This window comes from Mustela nigripes, chromosome 12 (assembly GCF_022355385.1).
Source record: "Mustela nigripes isolate SB6536 chromosome 12, MUSNIG.SB6536, whole genome shotgun sequence".
Classification (NCBI taxonomy): domain Eukaryota; kingdom Metazoa; phylum Chordata; class Mammalia; order Carnivora; family Mustelidae; genus Mustela; species Mustela nigripes.
The window spans coordinates 104,870,679-104,889,754 of NC_081568.1; the positions used below are offsets into that span (position 1 = coordinate 104,870,679).

Sequence of the window (19,076 nt, forward strand, 5' to 3'; positions counted from 1 at the left end):
TTGGATTGGACAGCAAAGCTAGGAATTTTCGTTTCTCATCTGCTACTTAATACATCAATGACCTGAAGCATGTTAATTTCTTTGGGCTTCAGTTTCCTATGTAAAGGAAGAGCACCTATTTGATCTCTATGATCCTTTCCAAGCTGGAGGTTCTCTGACTAGCTCCCATCTCAGAGTAGTTCCCTACGGATACATCCTTGTCACCCCAGGCATTATGCTGCATCGTGCAACCCGAAACGATTGTGTTCTGTGCATGATAATATAGGGGAATGAAGTTGAGGATTCTCTGTTCCATCACTGGGAGCCATTTCATGAACGTAGCTATAGTGACAGAAAAACTTTAAGCCCTGTATTTCTCATGGCATACATATTTTCCTGTTATTTTCAAGATCCTTTTGATTCTTGGTCAGTGACAGGGCACATGGCAGCAAGCAGTATGTACAACCTGAGTCTAGACTACTTCAAGAGTTGTAAATTTCAGAATTAATTTATGTATTTATTTTTGTTTTTGTTTTTAAAGATTTCATTTATTTGACAGACAGAGATCACAAGTAGGCAGAGAGACAGGCAGAGAGAGAGAGAGGAGGAAGCAGGCTCCCCGCTGAGCAGAGCCCAATGCAGGGCTCGATCCCAGTACCTCAGGATCATGACCTGGGCCGAAGGCTGAGGCTTTAATCCACTGAGCCACCCAGACGCCCCAAATTTCAGAATTTATAATTGGAGTGGCTAGCAGTCTCAAATCCACTTTATAAAAATGTTTATCTTAAAATTGTACAGGGGCGGGGTGCCTGGGTGGCTCAGTGGGTTGGGCCGCTGCCTTCGGCTCAGGTCATGATCTCGGGGTCCTGGGATCGAGTCCCGCGTCGGGCTCTCTGCTCGGCAGGGAGCCTGCTTCCTTCTCTCTCTCTCTCTCTGCCTGCCTCTCCATCTACTTGTGATTTCTCTCTGTCAAATAAATAAATAAAATCTTTAAAAAATAATTGTACAGGGGCTAAAATTATATAAATATACTATTTAATCAATATATTTGCATATATGTCATATATGTAATTTAATATATCAGGATTTATATGTATTACAATAGTAATATCTTTAAGTAGAAAAGTAAAAATGAGTATATATTAATTGTCTAGGTATTAACTGATTTTTATGAAATGGATTTGCTTTTGTTATTAAGTTTGATCAAGCCATTAGTGAATTTATAATTTTTTTATTGCAAGCATATTTAACAGGAAGTCATATTCTAACTAATACGTTACTTTCATGATTTAGTGCCTGTAGTAGAGGAACACCCATCTCATGAGCGGATCATTTTGCTTCTTGAAGGCAAAAGTTCTCATCCTGTTACATTTGTCCTAAATGCTAATCTACTGGTGAATGTCAAGTTAGTATTTTGTAAGTAATGATTGATCTTTCTTTGCCTAATTGGTATGTGGGATTTCTGAAATTAATTAAATTTTGACTGGCAACCATGAAAAGTAGTCACCTATGGATATTGGTTTGTCAGCCACCTATGAATATATTTTGCAAATTTATATGCAGTGGGACTTAAAACCAACTTAAAGATTTTTATTAGTGCCCATTCATTCATGGGCTCCTAGCTGTACCTGGTGCTCACGATACAACTGACTATATGAAATATAGCTATATGAAATATAACTTTTTGATAAACTGGAACTTAAGCAAGAATCTTGATTTAGTAACAATAAAGACAGTTTTAAAGAAAGCATTTTTTTTATTAAAAATAAGGAAGTAAATAATCCTCAGTACTCATCAATGAATCTCTCAGCTTTTCATTGTCTGAAACAAACTTGATTCTTATCCACACTACATTTCAGCATCTTATTACATCTTTTATTTTTATTTTGGTGTTATTTACTAATTGACTCCAAAGATCCTTTCTCTTTTTTACATTAATCTTAAAACAATTAAGTTGTAAAGGTTTTTTTGTGAGGAGAACTTTGGGAAAATAAGGAATTTGAAAAGTTGTGCTTCATGGAAAATACAACTGTATTAGTTTCTTCAGCTAAGAGAAGTTGGTATTTATAGTTGTATGCCTTTATTGCTTAAGATTCCTCAGACAAATATTGGTACTTCTCGACCAATGGACTGCATGGCTTGGGACAGGCAGAAATTATGATTCTTTTATTATGTTTGCCAAATGAAGATACTATTCCAAAGGACATCTTCAAATTATTTATCACCATCTATAAGGATGCTCTAAAAGGTATAGCGTTTTATTTTGAACTGTTCAGAATGGGGGGATGGATTAATTACAGGCATTTATGTTTTTGGCTAGGCTAACTATACTAAAGATTTATTTTGTGAAGAGACTGATTTCTTAAAAGATCTTAGTTATCATTTTCAGTCTCCTTAAATATAGCATTTTATGTGATTAGTGTCTTTATACTGATTTTATTTTTTTTATTTTAGAAATGGAAAGTTAAAATTTTTTTTAATTTTTTTAATGTTAAAGATGGAAATATATTTGCCTTCTTGATTTTTTTTTAATACGTTCTGTATACTTATCTAAGATTGGGAGAGATGATGAATTTTCACATGGTCATGCAGTAAAGAGAAAAATTTAAAACCCCCTATGGTTAGAAACATTTTCAAATTTTTGTTCACAATTTCCAACCTCCAGGAATAACTGAACTTTGTGCAAACAAGTTATTCAATAGCTGCTTCTTCAAGTATGGAAATAAGAAAGAAATCCCACATTGATGTTATTTAAGAAAGTTTATACTGCAACATTCAAACTCAGAATGCCTTTAAAATAACTTAAAGTCTTTTTATTAATGGTTTTATTTCCAGGAAAGTACATAGAAAACTTGGACAATATAACTTTTACTGAGAGTTTTCTCAGTAGTAAGGATCATGGAGGATTTCTGTTTATTACACCTACTTTTCAGAAACTTGATGATCTCCTATTGCCAAGTAATCCTTTTCTTTGTGGAATTCTTATTCAGAAGCTAGAGATTCCCTGGGCTAAGGTGTTTCCTATGCGATTAATGTTAAGACTGGGTGCCGAATATAAAGGTAAGTTTTAGAATAATAAATAACATAGGTTCAGATGTAATAAATGTAAAATAAGAATTTCAGGGATATCATTAAAATAAAATTTTTAATGAATTTAAGGGGACTACCTTTGTTTTGATAAACTTTTAAAATTCCAAGACAGCCCTCTTCTACTTCCAAATGAGTCATCTAGACAACCTTGGTATGTCATGAATTTCTAGATGTTCATAATTATATTAACTTACCTTAAAAAAAATTTTTTTTTAATCTCATAACAAAATACAGAAAACATTGAAAGGCTTTCTTAAAAGCATGTACTGTAGGGAGCTCATTTTGTTATGCTTCCTGTATTTGTTATGTTTCCTATATTTCCTAAAGATTTCCCCTCTGAATTTGTATACATCATAAAGCCAAACATGAAGGATTGTGAATTAATGGTCCCAATTTATGTATATGTTTATTTCTAAGTCGAAATCATTTTTCGTGTTAAAATTTTTGAATTCCCACCCTTTATCCTTGACTTTTTTCAAGAAATTATTTATTTATTGCATATAAAGCATATCGAATGAAGTTTTAGGCATTTGATTCTAATTAAATAGGTATTTCCTTGGAGGAAAATAAATGGATGGGATTTATAAAATTTATAAATATTTCAAAATGGACAAATTCAGTGAAAGAGATATAAATCTCTTTGGCAAATTTAGTAAACTCTTTGATTTTGTGAGGAATGTCTTTACCATTTAGGATTTTTTTTTTAAGATTTGTTTATTTATTTTAGAGAGGAGAGGGGAGTGCATGGGAGCCAGGGAAGGGGCAAAGTGAGAGACAGAATCTTAAGCATGCTTGACTCCCCACTGAGCATGGAGCCCAGCTCCAGTCTTGATTTCACAACCCTGACATCATGACCTAAGCTGAAACCAAGAGTTGGATGCTTAACCAACTAAGCCACCCAGGCAGCCCACCATTTAGGTTTTAAATATGTGATGCTGTTGTGTAAAAAGTATCAAAATGGAAATGTGATCACAGGTTTTTTACTGTGTAAACTACAGAGCTTATGAAAGTTTATTTTGCATCAAGTGTTTCATCCATTCAGCCTGATATTTTGTCTCTGCTATAAATACTTGAATGCTATTTTTATGGAAAGTTAAGTCAGTATATAATCTCAAGTCATCACATATTATATCGACATATAATTTATAAGTTTGCCCCGTATTTTAGTCAGTATCAGTTCTAGATACTAAATCTGTTTTTCTCACACACAAAGAAGGAAAACCATGTAGCAACTTGTGGGATTTCTCAAAGGATCACAGGGGTTGGAGCTGCAAAGCTATGATGCTGTTTAGTGATGATGAAGATAAAAATCTCCTGTTATACAGGTTTTTCCCACTGTCCAAAAGTAGAACATTCCTGTGAAACCTTTTGTAAGCCAAAATGGCATAAAGCAAAGAAACCATTACCATTTCTTTTTTGTTGTTGTTTAAAGATTTATTTATTTATTTATTTGAGGAGGCAAGGGGCAGAAGGAGAGAGGAGCACAAGCTGATTCTGCACTAAGCCTGGAGTCAGATGCAGGACTCCATCCCACCACCCATGAAATCATGACCTGAGCTGAAACCAAGAGCCGAAAGCTCAACCAACAGTGTCACCCAGGCACCCCAGCCAGTACCATTTCATAAACACAAAAACCTATTTCATACTTCTTTCAGTTAGTGAAAACAGGTTCTAACGTGGGTCTTTTGTAAAAGCAAGTGGTATAAAGCAAACTTTTGGATGGGAGGAAGCTTGTACATAGAAATTAATTAGTCTTCGCTATTTTTTGAGTTCATTGTGTACTGCTGGATTTTAGATATACTGACATTTTGATGTTACTGGTGCCCATGCCTCTAGATATGAACTTGCAAATATGATGTATGTATGTATATGTGTTTGTTAGAGATAATGGATGTATGGAAGACTTAATGGCAAAAATTAGAGTCCCAAGGGCGCCTGGGTGGCTCAGTGGGTTAAGCCGCTGCCTTCGGCTCAGGTCATGATCTCGGGGTCCTGGGATCGGGTCCCGCATCGGGCTCTCTGCTCAGCAGGAGCCTGCTTCCTCCTCTCTCTCTCTCTGCCTGCCTCTCTGCCTACTCTCAAATAAATAAATAAAATCTTTAAAAAAAAAAAAATTAGAGTCCCAAGATTAGAGACTGAAAATAGTGGTCTGAAATTAGTAATTTTCAAATGGGGATTATCTACACTTCCATTGAGGTATTTGGAATACCATTCACTGTTGGTTTAAATGATTTATGAGTTCCTTTATAACTCTGACAGAATATCTAAGTCATAACCTTTTGAAAATACTGTTTCAAATAAAATTAGCTCAGTCAAGTTGTAAAGGATGTTATGTTCCCTATTCATAAAAGATGGAGTAAGAAGGCATCATTTATCTTAATCATATCTTATCATTTTAATGTCTTTTACCACTAATGCCCCATGTTTTTTCTAGTCTGCAACCTCTGTCTTCTAAATAACATAGTTGTCCTTTTTAAAACTAAAAAATAGAGGCGCCTGGGTGGCTCAGTGAGTTAAAGCCTCTGCCATTGGCTCAGGTCTGATCCCAGGGTCCTCGGATTGAGCCCCTTATTGGGCTCTCTGGTCAACAGGAAGCCTGCTTTTCCCTCTCTCTCTCTCTCTCTCTCTCTCTCTGCCTGCCTCTCTGCCTACTTGTGACCTTTGTCAAATAAATAAATAAAATCTTTTTTAAAATAAATAAATAAATAAAAACTAAAAAATAGGGGCACCTGGGTGGCTCAGTCATTTAAGTGTCTGACTTCAGCTCCAGTCATGATCTCAGTGTCCTGTAATCGAGCCCCATGTCAGGCTCATTGCTTAGTGGGGAGTATGCCTGTCCCACTGCTTGTGTGCACTCTCTCTCTCTCTCTCAACTAAATAAATAATCTTCAAAAAACAAAACACTTTAAAAAAATATGTTGGTAGTAACAAAGATGTGAGTCACTCTGACTTAATTTTTTTTCTTTTTTTTTTTTTTTTTTTGGACAGAGAGCGTGATCACAAGTAGGCAGAGAGGCAGGCTGTGGGAGGGGGAAGCAGGCTCCCTGCTGAGCAGAGACCCTGCCTTGGGGCTCCATCCCATGACCCTGAGACCTGAGCTGAAGGCAGAGGCTAAACCCACTGAGCTACCCAGGTGCCCCCTGACTTAAATTTTTAAAATAGATGTCAGGTATTGTGTTTTCTTAGAATTTTAAGGATATATATTCATATAAAAGATATGAGAGAGGTTTGTTTGCTTAGTGATCTAGGCTGAGAACTGAAGGTTAAAAAGATTTCTGCTTTTTATCATTACAGAAATTGTCTTACCTTCCTTGCCAACCAAATAGCTTTTCCTTTTTGGTGAATAACACTTAGAGTGCCCTAAAGAAAGAGAAAAGTAGTTAGGTGATAGACTTCATGTTCCTTCTATTTCTCTGCACTGACTTCTCTTACTCTCTGTGACCCTTTTATCAGGCTGACCCAGGAACTGTAAAAGTTTACTGTTGTCTATAAATTTGCACGATTTAACATTAATTATACATGCTTTAAAAATCTTGAGTTCTTCATATTTCTTTTTAAATTATAGAACTTTATAGGGTTCTGTCCAGTTACTATAATTTTCCTGTCATCATCCTTTTGTGGAAACAACATGTATAATGAAAAGATGAAATGCTTTGGAATCAGGCAAGCCTAAATTTCAAATCTTTTTCACTGGTTATTAACTTAGCCACCATAAGCAAGTTTATTAATCTCTTATGTCTCTACTTTCCCATTAGTAAAGTAGGAGTAAACATATTTGCCTCACTGAGTTGTTTTAGGGCTTAGATAAGATGTTGTATATAAAGTTCCCAGTTCAGTGTAGCATCTAATAGATGCACACTGTAGGTTAATGTATCTCTCGCTTTCCCCAAAGAACTGATTGGCTGGTATTTAGCCATAAAGTTTGATAAATGAGAAGTAAAAGTAATAAATTCAAGACTTTTTTGGTTTTTTGTGGGTTTTTTTTTTGACAGTAACTAGTTTTCCCTTCTTGTGTATAGCATATCCTGCTCCTCTAACGAGTATTAGAGGCCGAAAACCTCTTTTTGGAGAAATAGGACATACTATTATGAACTTACTTGTTGTGAGTAATCAAACTATTAAGTGTCTTTACATTACTATTTTAAAAATTTTGTTTAGCATGTTCTACATATTTATATTTTCCGATTTTAATTTGGCATATTTGGTATAATGGAAGTTCATTTATAATATAACTTAATTTATTTAGCATAAATGGGCTCTGTTTTTAATGAATTGCTTTTTGGAACACATCTCCTAATACATGTGTACCTGACTGTAAATGTTTTTTGATTCATTCTGCTGCAGTGCTTTCACTTGTAGGTAATGTGAGATCTACACAGTTGTTGAAGTGTAGCAAAAGTGTTAGTACACTAAGTCAATCATTTTGGGGATTTTGAGCAAATTGCGGTCCAGATTTCCTCATTTGTAATAGGAAGAATTGGATTGGATAAGCTCAGGTTCCCTTCCACCTCTTTTTTCTGTAATTGTTTTATCTATAACCATAGAAAAGTATTTTAGTGGACTGAACACATGTTTACTTTGAAGACCTAGTTTGGAAGATCTGTAATTGGAAAGTGAGTTCACCCCCAGATACTACAGAATTCTTCCTGAGAATGATATTCTTTATTACTATTGTGGAGTGGTTAGAAGGATTAGTTGTTTTTTTTCAGTTGGCAGTGCTTTCTAGATGGCATTTTGATAGTTATATATCAGAAGTCTTAAAATGCTGGACAGTCTTATAAAAGGATTTAATGAATGGGTAAAATGTTCGTGGATAGTTTAAGATTTATGGAAATATCATTATTTTATATGTAGGACCTTCGAAATTACCAGTATACCTTGCATAATATAGATCAGCTATTGATTCATATGGAAATGGGGAAGAGCTGCATAAAAATACCTCGGAAAAAATACAACGATGTAAGTTTAATTTCTTCATACAGATTTTGAAGATAATTATTGAACATTAGACTTCTTTAAAAGTGTGTTAATTTGTTTTGAATCAGACTGTCTAATACATAATGGCAAAAAAATACTATTTTTGAAATTTTAGATTTATTTCCTAATGGATTTGTTTTATCCTGTTCTTTAAAACTTTTTTCTTTACTGTTTTATGTATTAATTAAGGTAATTTTATCATAAAACTTTGTTTCCATCACATTCTCAGAGTTATCCAAACCAAAGCTTGATAATTCTGAAGCTGGTCAGAAATGTGGCCCTTTGAATGACTATAACTAATAAAGACATAACATGTTAGTAGTGTTTCTAAATGAGTGCTGTTTTTCTCTAGGTAATGAAGGTTATAAATTCTTCCAATGAGCATGTCATTAGCATTGGAGCTAGTTTTAGTACTGAAGCAGATTCTCACCTAGTCTGTATACAAAACGATGGCATTTATCAAACACAGGCCAGCAGTGCCACTGGCCATCCTAGAAAAGGTAAGTCAGTGTTGGTTTCTAGTATTGATCTATAATACTACCTCAATAAATGGAATTCCTTTTAAAGGGGCAATATATATATTTTACTTTTTGCTGATTGATGGTAATCAATCAAAAACTTAGGTTTTTTAAAGGCTTGGAACACTGTATTTTGATACCTTCAGGTCTAATTTATCCTATTTGTTATGAATCTTATTTTCACTAATTTCCCTCTGGAATGAGATGTGTGTTACCTTTGTTTGCTCTCTGCTTCAACTCCTCTTAGGGGAGTAAAGCCTGGATAAGGATGAAGAATGGTTTATAAATAACTGTAAGTAGCTGGGGATATAGAAATGGTAAAGATGGTGGAGTAGCACATGTGAGTGACATTACTCTCAGTTCTGGCTGAATGGCCTCAGTGACTTCTGTGATTGTCAAATCCTTGCAGTGGGGGGGGCCTAACATACTGAAATTTAAGTAGAAGTGAGTATTTCAGAAAATTAATACATTTTAAAATAACATATTTAACACAGTCTGACATCCTGACTGCTAGTAAAATTAGCAGCTTCTGAGTATAAAGGTAATGTATATTTACTTCGTAAGTTTGAGAAATAAGTTTTAAAAAGTAGTAAAAGAAAAAAAGTGCCAAGATACAGCCATTATGGACATTTGAATATATTTCCTTCTTATATTAGTATATATCTATTAAGTAGATGGTTTTATATTAGATATTCACACTTTTATATTTTTTTACTTAATGTGTCATTAATACTTTTGTAATTAAAATGTAACAACTATTTAATATTTGTTTGTTGAATAGGTATATGTGTTACAACATTTGAAAGGTATAGGTATCTATAGTATGAAATCTCCTTTCTTCCCTTGACTCCAAGTTTACCCTCTCCTCTTCCCCACAGGCACCAAACCAATGTTATCATTTTTTTGTATATCCTTTTAGAAACATTTTTGCTTGCATGTATATTTAAGCAAACACACACACATCTTTTCTTCTACTTTTTAATTCTTACTTTAAAAATAATTTTTAGCAAATTTCTTCCACTTTTTTTAAATAAGTCATAACATTTGTTCCATTCTGCACCTGCCTTTTAACACACCTTGGAGATGATTCTTTTAGTATAAAAAGAACTTCTGCATTTTCCATAACTTTTCACTTTATCTGTGTACATCATATAATTGTCTCATTAATGGACATAGGTGTTACCAATTCTTGGTTATTTATAAAAATGCACTATTAATAACCTTGTATATATGTGCAATTCCTAGTTGTGGAATTGGTGTGTCAAAGGAGAGATATATTTATCATTTTAATAGGTAATTATTAAGTTGTCTTCCATAGAGATTCCTCTGATTTATGCTCTTACCAGTAGTATATATTGATTTCCCATATTTCCACTGACAGAGACACAAACATTTTAAGTAGTACAGTAGCTATCAGTTATTATATACAAACATTCCATAACCTTTATTCCATATTTTATCTTGACTTGGTTTAGTTTGCTTTTTTTATTAGCTTTCTAATATAAGTGGTATGGGCATTTATCAAGTACTTAAATATGCCATGCTCCACATTATACATTTAACAAACATAGCATTAAAAAAAGGCAAGTTAAAACATAAATGTATTTTTCTTATCAGTGACAGGTGCAAGTTTTGTGGTATTCAATGGAGCTCTAAAAACATCTTCAGGATTTCTTGCTAAGTCCAGCATAGTTGAAGGTATGAGTTCCATCTTTAGGATTGTTTTAATGTTAAGATGTTTTCCATTTCCTTTGAAAATGAATTTGATACTTATAAAAGAACATATGGGGGTGCCTGGGTGGCTCAGTCAGTTAAGCATCTGCCTTCGGCTCAGGTCATGATTCCAGGGTACTGGGATCAAGCCCCGCGTCAGGCTCCCAGGGAGCCTGCTTCTTCCTCTCCCTCTGCCTGCTGCTCTACTTGTGCTCCCCATCTCTCTGCCAAATAAATAAAATCTTTGAATAAAAAAAAAAAAATGTCAGTTACAAAACACAGTACCACAAACTTACATGAAATCATTACCCAGCTCAAGAAGTAGAACATGGTCAATATTTGGGTCTACGTTAAGCATAACAACTTTGCCATAACCTGTACTTCCTGCCTGTACGAAGCCTAAAAGTCAGCCTGAGGTAAGAGCCTAGGGCATTTCTTTTTCAAACATCTATGTTTGCATACAGTATTGTACATGTGTGTGGCCTTCTAAGTTCCCAGAAATATGTTAAGAGCTTTTCAGAACCCTTATGGACCTCTTATTCACCAGCTTTTCCTTTTTTTAAGTCCTTGGTTAGTCTGTTGTTTGCCTCTGCTATTATCTGCTGCCACAGGTAGCTGAGATGTTAATCATTGGCTTCTAAACTGTTTTTCGCAGATGCTCCCTGAGAAAAAACTTTTTGCACTGGGCAAAATACTCAACATGCAAAACAAAACAAAACAAAAAAAATTCTCTGATAATGAGGCTTTGAAGGAGCTCCAGCCTCCATTTGCCCTTTCCAGTGGCTACCAGGCTGTTGGTTTTCACCATGATTCCAGGCTGTTGGTTTTCACCTTCTAAGGCTTCCACTGAGCTATAGAGGAGTGAATGGGAATAGGAAGGTTAAAATGACAAAAAGAACAAAGCTGTTCTTATGAAGATCCAGCCATTTTTCTTAAATAAATACTCCCCAGATTGCTGCAAGCCTTTGTTTAATTTCCAGGGTTCTGAAAAAATTTCTACTGACTTTTTATTAGTTTCATTGTTCTTTAGGAGGAGAGTATTTTTGGAGATTGTTAAGTCTGCTTTATCACTAATGTCATCCTCCATACTATCTCAAACATAGCTTTATGGGAAGACCTTCCATCTCTGATGCCATACACATACTTCTTTCCTTTTTTCAGTAGTGTCTCTAAGCCTTTTGATTTTCCATATTAATTTTAGGATCAAGTTACAGGTTCTAAATGGTCCACTAGAATTTTTATTGGAATTGCATTAAGTCACCAGACCTAATTTTGAGAAAAACTGGTATATTTTCCATTCTCAATGTTCCTATCCATAAAAACAGGCTATCCTCAATTCAGAAAATACTCAGTGTCTTTAAATAAAATTTTATAGGGATATAGGGATGCGTGGCTGACTCAATCAGTAGAGCATGCCACTCTTGATATCAGGGTTGTGGGTTTGAGCCCCATGCTGGATGTAGAGATTACTTAAAAATGAAACATTTTTAAAAATAAAAATTTTACAGTTTTTGTATAGGTCTTACATATCTTTTATTTATTTGAGGGGGGTAGAGGAGGGGCAGGGTGAGGGGACATGGAAGGTGGGGGAGAGTGAGAGAGAGAGAGAGAGAGAGAGAGAGAGAGACTGAGGAATCCCAAGCATGGAGCCTGACTCTGGGGCCAGTCCCACAACCCTGAGATCATGACCTGAGCTGAAATCAAGAGTCAGTTGCTTAACCAAGAGCCACCCACAAGCCCCACATATCTTTTGATTTATTTCTGTAACATAGATTTTATTACTGATGTAAATTTATCTTTTTAAATTAAATTTTTTTCTATTTTGATATATAGAAATTCATTTTTATTTCTGTATTTTTATTTTATAACCAGCTATACTCCTGAACTCTTATTTAAAATAATTAGCCAGGGTACCTGGATGATGGCTCAGTCAGTTAAGTGTCTGCCTTCAGCTCAGGTCATGATCTCAGGGTCTTGGGATCAAGCGCTTCATTAGGCTCCCTAGTCAGTGGGGAGTTTGCTTTTCCCTCTTTCTCCTTCTGCCCCTCCCCCTTGTTTGTGTGCTTGCTCTCTCTCTCTCTCTCTCTCTCTGTCTCAAATAAAAATAAATAAAATATTTTTTAAAATAATTATGTTATTGTGTTGACATATTTTTGTTAATTTTTTTTTTAAGATTTAATTTATTTATTTAGGGGAGAGAGAGAGTTTGCCCTGTGACCTCAGTTCTCTGATCTAAGAGTTGTTCATTTTCAGTTTGTTCAGCATTTGTCTTGTGAGAATGGAAGGGACAACATCCAGGCTCTTTATATGTTGGAGCAGACACAAGAAGTCAGTAGCATTTTTTGTAATATAAGTTGGTTGGCTTTCATTTACCTGAAGCTGTCCTTATTTCATTCTTAGTTTTGAAGGATATTTTTGGTAGTTCTAGAATTCTCTGAAAGTTTTAATTTTCCTTGAAGATGTCATCTCTTCTTTTGGCCTCCGTTGTTTCTAATGAAGTCAGTATAATTTTTTATATTTCTTTCCCTGTACTTAATGTGCCCTTTTCTGCAGTCTGTTTTCAAGATACACTCTTTATCTTTGGTTTTCACCTGTTTACTATGATATGCCCTAGTGTGGTTTTCTTTGTATTTCTCCTGCTTGGTATTTATGGAACTTCTGGATATGTGTGTCAATATTTTTCTTCAAATTTGGGGAATTTCTTACATTATTAATTTTTTTAAATCCCAATCTTTTTCTCCTAGGAGATATCTATATATTTATATATGTACGTATGCATGTGTGTTATCTATATTTATAGATATACCTGTTTTATATTGTTCCTTGGGGTCCTTGATGCTGCTTATTTTTCTTTAATCGTTTTTCTCTAGGTTCGTTCTTCTTTAAGATTTTATTTATTTATTTGTCAGAGAGAGAGAGCATAAGCTGGGGGAGGGGAAGGCAGAGGGAGAAGCTGGCTCCCACTGACCAAGGAGCCCAATGCAGGATTTGATTTTAGGAGCCTGGGATCATGACCTGAGCCCAAGGCAGATGCTTAACCACCTGAGCCACCCAGGTAGCCCCCTCTAGGTTCCTTAGATTGGAATATTTTTATTGATCTTTCTTCATGTTCTCTGAGTCTTTTTCTTGCTATGTTCGGTCTACTGTTAAGCCTATCCATTGAGGTTTCAATTTCATGTTAGACTTTTCAGTTCTACAATGTACCTTTAGGTTTTTTTGTTTCTATTTCTCTGTTAAGATTTTGTAAATCTGTTTATTCATTTAGCCCATATTTGCTTTCCTTTTTTTTTTTTAATGTTTTGCTTTAGTTCTTTGAATATTTTAGAATAGATGTTTTAAAGTATGTGTGTATTTAATCCACTGTCTTGGCTATCTCATGGTTGGTTACAGTTGTATGGAGGCTCATATTTTCTTATAGTTCTCTCTGGTAATTTTTGATTATGTACTTGTCATTGTTAATAGGTTTTAAGACTTTAGATTCTGTTAGCTTTCTCTGAAGGAGGCTTATTTTTGTTTAAGCAGGCATTTTCATAGCATATCATGTTGAGCTTGTGTAGTCTATATTTTTCACTTTGTTAACAGATGGGTCTGTGGAACTCCCAAGATGTTTACAGTCTGGCAGGACTCATTCTTTGAATCCATTTTGCCTACAGATTTTTTAAGGGCTTTATTTTGCTTTGCCACAGTGTAAGTTAATCAAGTCCTCATAAAGTCTCTCTACTGTGGTTGGCCCATACTGCCAATATCCCCCAGCATTGCTTGATTTCTAGTATCTCTTTTCTGTTCCCAAACCTAATAGCTGTTCTCTTTTAGGAGTCATCTAGTCTCACCCTATTAACGTGTCCCCAATTGTGTCCCAAGTTCTAATCCAAGGACTCAAAGAGACCCTTATACACCGTCTTCTGGTGCCTTCCTCCTCTTCAGTGTCTTGACCCCAGATTCCAGATTCCAGACTTCCCCAAACTTACCTCTGATTTTTCAGGCCAATGTGGCCATTGGAGGTTTAATGGGTCACCAGGCAGAATTGTCTTAAAGCAAGGAGCCTGGGCAGTTGTAGGCTTACCTGTTGAGTTTTCCTCTAGGAGTCACAGTATTGCACTTCCTCTTGTTCAGTATCTGAAAACAACTGCCTCATACATTTTGTCTAGTTTTTTGGCTGGTTGTTATGAAAGGACATTTTGGCATCAGTAATCTCATTATAGTTGGTAATGAAAAATCTCACCATTATTTAACTGTTTTTTAAAAAAAGAATCCTTAACTTTGAAATATTTTTCATATTTCCTAGTAGAAAACAATCATTAAGATTATTTAACAGATGATGTAAACCTTGTATCTTATGCAGAACATATTTTGATAGCAAATTTTATGGATTAGACATATAAATTGGTATTTAATAAAAGGGATGTGAAACATACCTCATTATTAGATGGCTTGATGGTACAAATAACGCCAGAGACTATGGATGGCTTGCGGCTTGCTCTACGAGAACAAAAAGACTTTAAAATTACATGTGGGAAAGTTGATGCCGTAGACCTAAGAGAATATGTGGATATCTGCTGGGTAGATTCTGAAGAAAATGGAAACAAAGGGTAAGAATTTTCTGTTACTAAAATGTAATTGATTTGATGGAGGGGGGAAGGATAAAAATGTCCTAACAAATTAAACATTTTATGAGTAAATGTAGAATTATACCATTAATTTAAATGCTTACACACTAATGAATATAGTGTTTTTTTTTCAGACATGTACCTAACCAGCCTCCTGTGTATTTTCTTGGCCAGAATACTATAAACTTTTAAAGGGTGGTCAGTTTGGGAGGAGACCGTGATAAAATGTGCATTGTATAGCAGTGTGACCTCGATGCCAGTGTACTTTTTCTGTTGTTTCGTATCTAGTTTTGTGAAGTAGGTAAAGGATTCCCTTTGAGTGTTTAGTCTGTTTTTTATTGATTCACTGTAAATACAACAACTGAATTAAATAATACACACACTAGAGGCCTCATAGAATATTACTGCCACTCCTTCTTTTCAATTATTATTTTCTTTTTTTTTTTTTGGAGATTGGTTAAAGGGTCTACAGAAAATAAGGAAAAAGAGGGCTAATGCTGAGGGCTTCTAAGATAAAGTTTTTAAAATTCATGAGACCGCTTTTCTGTTAGGAAACTAAGGCATTTTAAACCTCAGGTCTGAATTGGGCATATGAAAGAATATATATAAATTGCTATACAATCAGTAAGTCTTGGTAAATGAATGGACTGTAGTTTTAATTATTTTGTATGTAATTGAGTTATCCTAGTGTTATATAGTTTTCATATATTTTCTCCTTATTTGTTCAAATCTAATATTTCATAGAAAGCAATTTGGTATTATTACTACTACTGAATTACATTTTATTCTATAGTGTTATTAGTTCAGTGGATGGAATATCATTACAAGGATTTCCAAGTGAAAAAATAAGACTGGAAGCAGATTTTGAAACTGATGAGAAAACTGTAAAGTGTACAGAGGTAACTGAGAAAGAGGATTCCTTCCCTTTACATATTATATTTGGATATGGCTTTTTAAATTTTTTTTTAACTTAGGAGATTTCTCATTGCAGCTTATTAATACTTTTTACATTACATCTTGAAACACACATTTACTTTCAGCCTAGACTGCCTTTTATATACTAGATTTGGGTTTCTATAAGATTATTTCAGGCTATTGTATGCTGGTACTCCCTTCCAGCTCACAATTAAGTTTTGGCAGCATTGCCATCTTTGTACAGTATATGTTATTTGACCATATTATTTTCATTTTGCTCTTAATTTACAAAAAATATATATGTAAATTTTTTAAAACCTTATTTATTTACTTATTTATTTATTTTCAGTAGGCTCCATGCTGGGCCTACTTAATGCAGGGCTTGAACTCACAACCCCAAGATCAAAACCTGAGCTGAGATCAAGAGTCAGTTGCTTAGCTGACTGAATGACCTAGGCACCCCCCAAAATATTTTATAGATAACAGTTTATAGTCAGTATTCACATATGAAAATTATTTTTGCATGTTCCAACTTTTTTTAAACTAAAAGTGTATGAAATTATAGACTCCCAATCCCTTAGTGTACTTCTGTACTCCTACTCACTCTGCCTCCTGGGTCAGGCAATCTGGTACTAATATTTTTTGTATTCTATGTGATTTTTATGCATTACAAGATAGATAGAAACTATAGAGGATATAGAAATTATAGAACATCAGGGCACCTGTGTGGCTCTGTTGGTTGAGCGTCAGCCTTTGGCTCAGGTCATGATCCTGAGCCCTAGGATCAAACCCTGGTCAAACTCTCTGCTCAGTGGGGAGTCTCCTCTTTCTCCCTCTGCCTGCTGCTCTCTTTTTGTGCTTTCTCTCTTGGTCAAATGAATAAGTAAAATCTTTAACAACAACAACAACAATAAAAAGAAATTATAGAACATTATTTCTTTGTTTGATCTTAACTTTATAGAGGTCCTTACAGGAAGGTGATGTTATAGGGTGAACTCATTAGGACACTTCTCTAAACTGAATTAATAGGGCTTTTGTTGCAGCAAGTTAATTTTAGGTCAAAATAGCTAAGTCATGCCATAGTCCATAATCTTTGGTTTTAGGCTTTTAAAAATACTCACAGATAGGGGCGCCTGGGTGGCTCAGTGGGTTAAGCCGCTGCCTTCGGCTCAGGTCATGATCTCAGGGTCCTGGGATCGAGTCCCGCGTCGGGCTCTCTGCTCAGCGGGGAGCCTGCTTCCCTCTCTCTCTCTCTGTCTCTGCCTGCCTCTCTGTCTACTTGTGATCTCACTCTGTCAAATAAATAAATAAAATCTTTAAAAAAAAATACTCACAGATCAAAATATATATTTACACACACAGTGTTGTTGTTGTTTTTAATTTTAAAGATTTTATTTATTTGAGAGAGGGAGAGTGAGCACCAGCAGGGGAATAGGAAAGGAAGAGGGAGAAGCAACCCTCGCCCCCTACTGAGCAGGAAGCCAGACATGGGGCTGGATCCCAGGACCCTGAGATCATGACCTGAGCCAAAGGTAGATGCTTAAATGACTAAGCCACCCACGTGTCCCCCACACATTGCTTTTAACTAATGAATTTTATGGCATTAACATTAGAATTTTGGGCTGCCTGGGTGGCTCATTGGGTTAAGCCTCTGCCTTCAGCTCAGGTCATGATCTCAGGGTCCTGGGATCAAGCTCTGCATCAGGCTCTCTGCTTGGTGGAGAGCCTGCTTCCCCCCACCCCCTGCCTGCTTCTCTACCTACTTGTGATCTCTTTGTCAAATAAATAAATAAAATCTTTTTAAAAAATTGGAATTTTATTAATAAAGTTAAATTGAAAGTAGCAATTGTACTTTTAAAGCTGCTTTTAATCTTAATCATGACTTGTTTTCTAATTAAATACATTTCAGGTGTTCTACTTTCTTAAGGACCAGGATTTATCTGTTTCAGCAACTCGTTATCAGTTTGCAAAAGAAATAGCCATGGCTTGTAGTGCTGCACTGTGCCCTCACTTGAAAACTCTAAAGAGAGACGGGATGAATAAAATTGGCCTGAGAGTTTCCATTGACACTGATATGGTGAGACATGTTTTTGTGATGTATTTTTGAAATGAATGTATCATATATTAAAATAACCCAATGGGGTATTTTTATTTGGGATGAATGAAGAGAACTAAAATGTTGAACATCAGTGTGTGCTACATACTTGCTCTACATTATCACCTTTACTCTCCACAACAGGGATCAACAAACTTTTTTGTAAAAGGCCAGACGGTGCATGTTTTAGGCATTATGGGCTGTATGATATCTTTTACAGCTATTCAGTCCTGCCATTAGAGTGCACAAGTAGCCATAGATAGTATATAACTAATGAGCTTACCATGTTCCAATGAAACTTTGTTTATAAAAATAATTGGTGGGCCACATTGGCCCACAGGCCAGTTTGCTGACCTCTGCACTATAGCAGTCCTGCTTGATAAGTAGGTTTTTGATTTCTTCATTCTGACTTTATTCTAAATTTACGATTTAAAATTACAAAAGTCCAAAAGTGTTAAAAAAGGAAAAACTTAGTCTTTTCCTTCCCATTTAAGGAAAAAGCAGTTCTTCCCTACCTTGGCTTTTTCTTCCTGTGAAATCTCTTTTACTACTCACACAAAATACTTCATTTCTGATACTTCTGGTTACCAAATATATAGAGGGTTTCCCTTTTCCAACAAGCAGTTCTTAGACACCAGCAGGATATCCAGGAATTCAACTCCATTTTGACACTCTCTACCCAGATATCATCAGATGCCACAGGTTAAAGGTTCAGCCCTATAAGACTGCCTGCACATGCCTTTAGGTGCTGATCATAAGCCCTGGTTATTGGCCATGCTTCTGACCAACCAGCTATAGATCAGAAGTTCTAACAACTCCCTCCTTGGGTTTAATTACTTTGCTAGTGCTACTCACAGAACACAGGGAAACACTTTTGCTAACCACTTTATTAAAAGATATACAGATGAAGACATGTACATAGGGTGAGGTTCTCATTTGTCCCATTAGAATTGGGGTATGTCACCCTCCTGTGGGTGTATTAGCTGCCCTGAAACCCTCTAAACCTCCCTCTATAGATATTTTATGGAGACTTCCTCATGTAGGAATGATTTAACCCCATTTTGTAATCCCTCTTCCCTCTCTGGAAGATGAGGGGTAGGACTGAAAAATCTAAAGCTTCTAATTATGGCTTAGTCTTTCTGGTGACCAGTCCCCATCCAGGAGCCCACCCAGAGTCACCTC

General features: G+C 35.5%; 1 protein-coding gene and 1 long non-coding RNA gene across 6 annotated transcripts in view; one reads left to right on the forward strand and one right to left on the reverse strand.

The window, feature by feature from the left end:
- The window catches only part of LOC132028772 (uncharacterized), a 69,671-nt gene that overhangs the window by 35,257 nt on the left and 15,338 nt on the right, over window positions 1–19,076 (reverse strand). For 2 of the 3 annotated variants that reach the window (XR_009407540.1, XR_009407539.1), the window contains exons 2-3: window positions 14,693–14,756; window positions 6,376–6,429 (exon numbers count right to left, since the gene is read on the reverse strand). This is a non-coding gene — a long non-coding RNA (uncharacterized LOC132028772). Of the gene's footprint in view, window positions 1–6,375; window positions 6,430–14,692; window positions 14,757–16,920; window positions 17,092–19,076 lie in introns of all 3 variants that reach the window. The other variant, XR_009407541.1, reaches the window with a different exon arrangement.
- Window positions 1–19,076, forward strand: part of ZFYVE16 (zinc finger FYVE-type containing 16) — a 48,963-nt gene that overhangs the window by 26,135 nt on the left and 3,752 nt on the right. For 2 of the 3 annotated variants that reach the window (XM_059418144.1, XM_059418145.1), the window contains 10 exons: window positions 1,273–1,395; window positions 2,072–2,227; window positions 2,815–3,039; window positions 7,089–7,171; window positions 7,924–8,028; window positions 8,399–8,546; window positions 10,182–10,262; window positions 14,704–14,866; window positions 15,678–15,783; window positions 17,709–17,876. In XM_059418144.1, the coding sequence (XP_059274127.1) occupies window positions 1,273–1,395; window positions 2,072–2,227; window positions 2,815–3,039; window positions 7,089–7,171; window positions 7,924–8,028; window positions 8,399–8,546; window positions 10,182–10,262; window positions 14,704–14,866; window positions 15,678–15,783; window positions 17,709–17,876 (1,358 nt within the window). Of the gene's footprint in view, window positions 1–1,272; window positions 1,396–2,071; window positions 2,228–2,814; window positions 3,040–7,088; window positions 7,172–7,923; window positions 8,029–8,398; window positions 8,547–10,181; window positions 10,263–14,703; window positions 14,867–15,677; window positions 15,784–17,708; window positions 17,877–19,076 lie in introns of those variants that run through there. The other variant, XM_059418146.1, reaches the window with a different exon arrangement.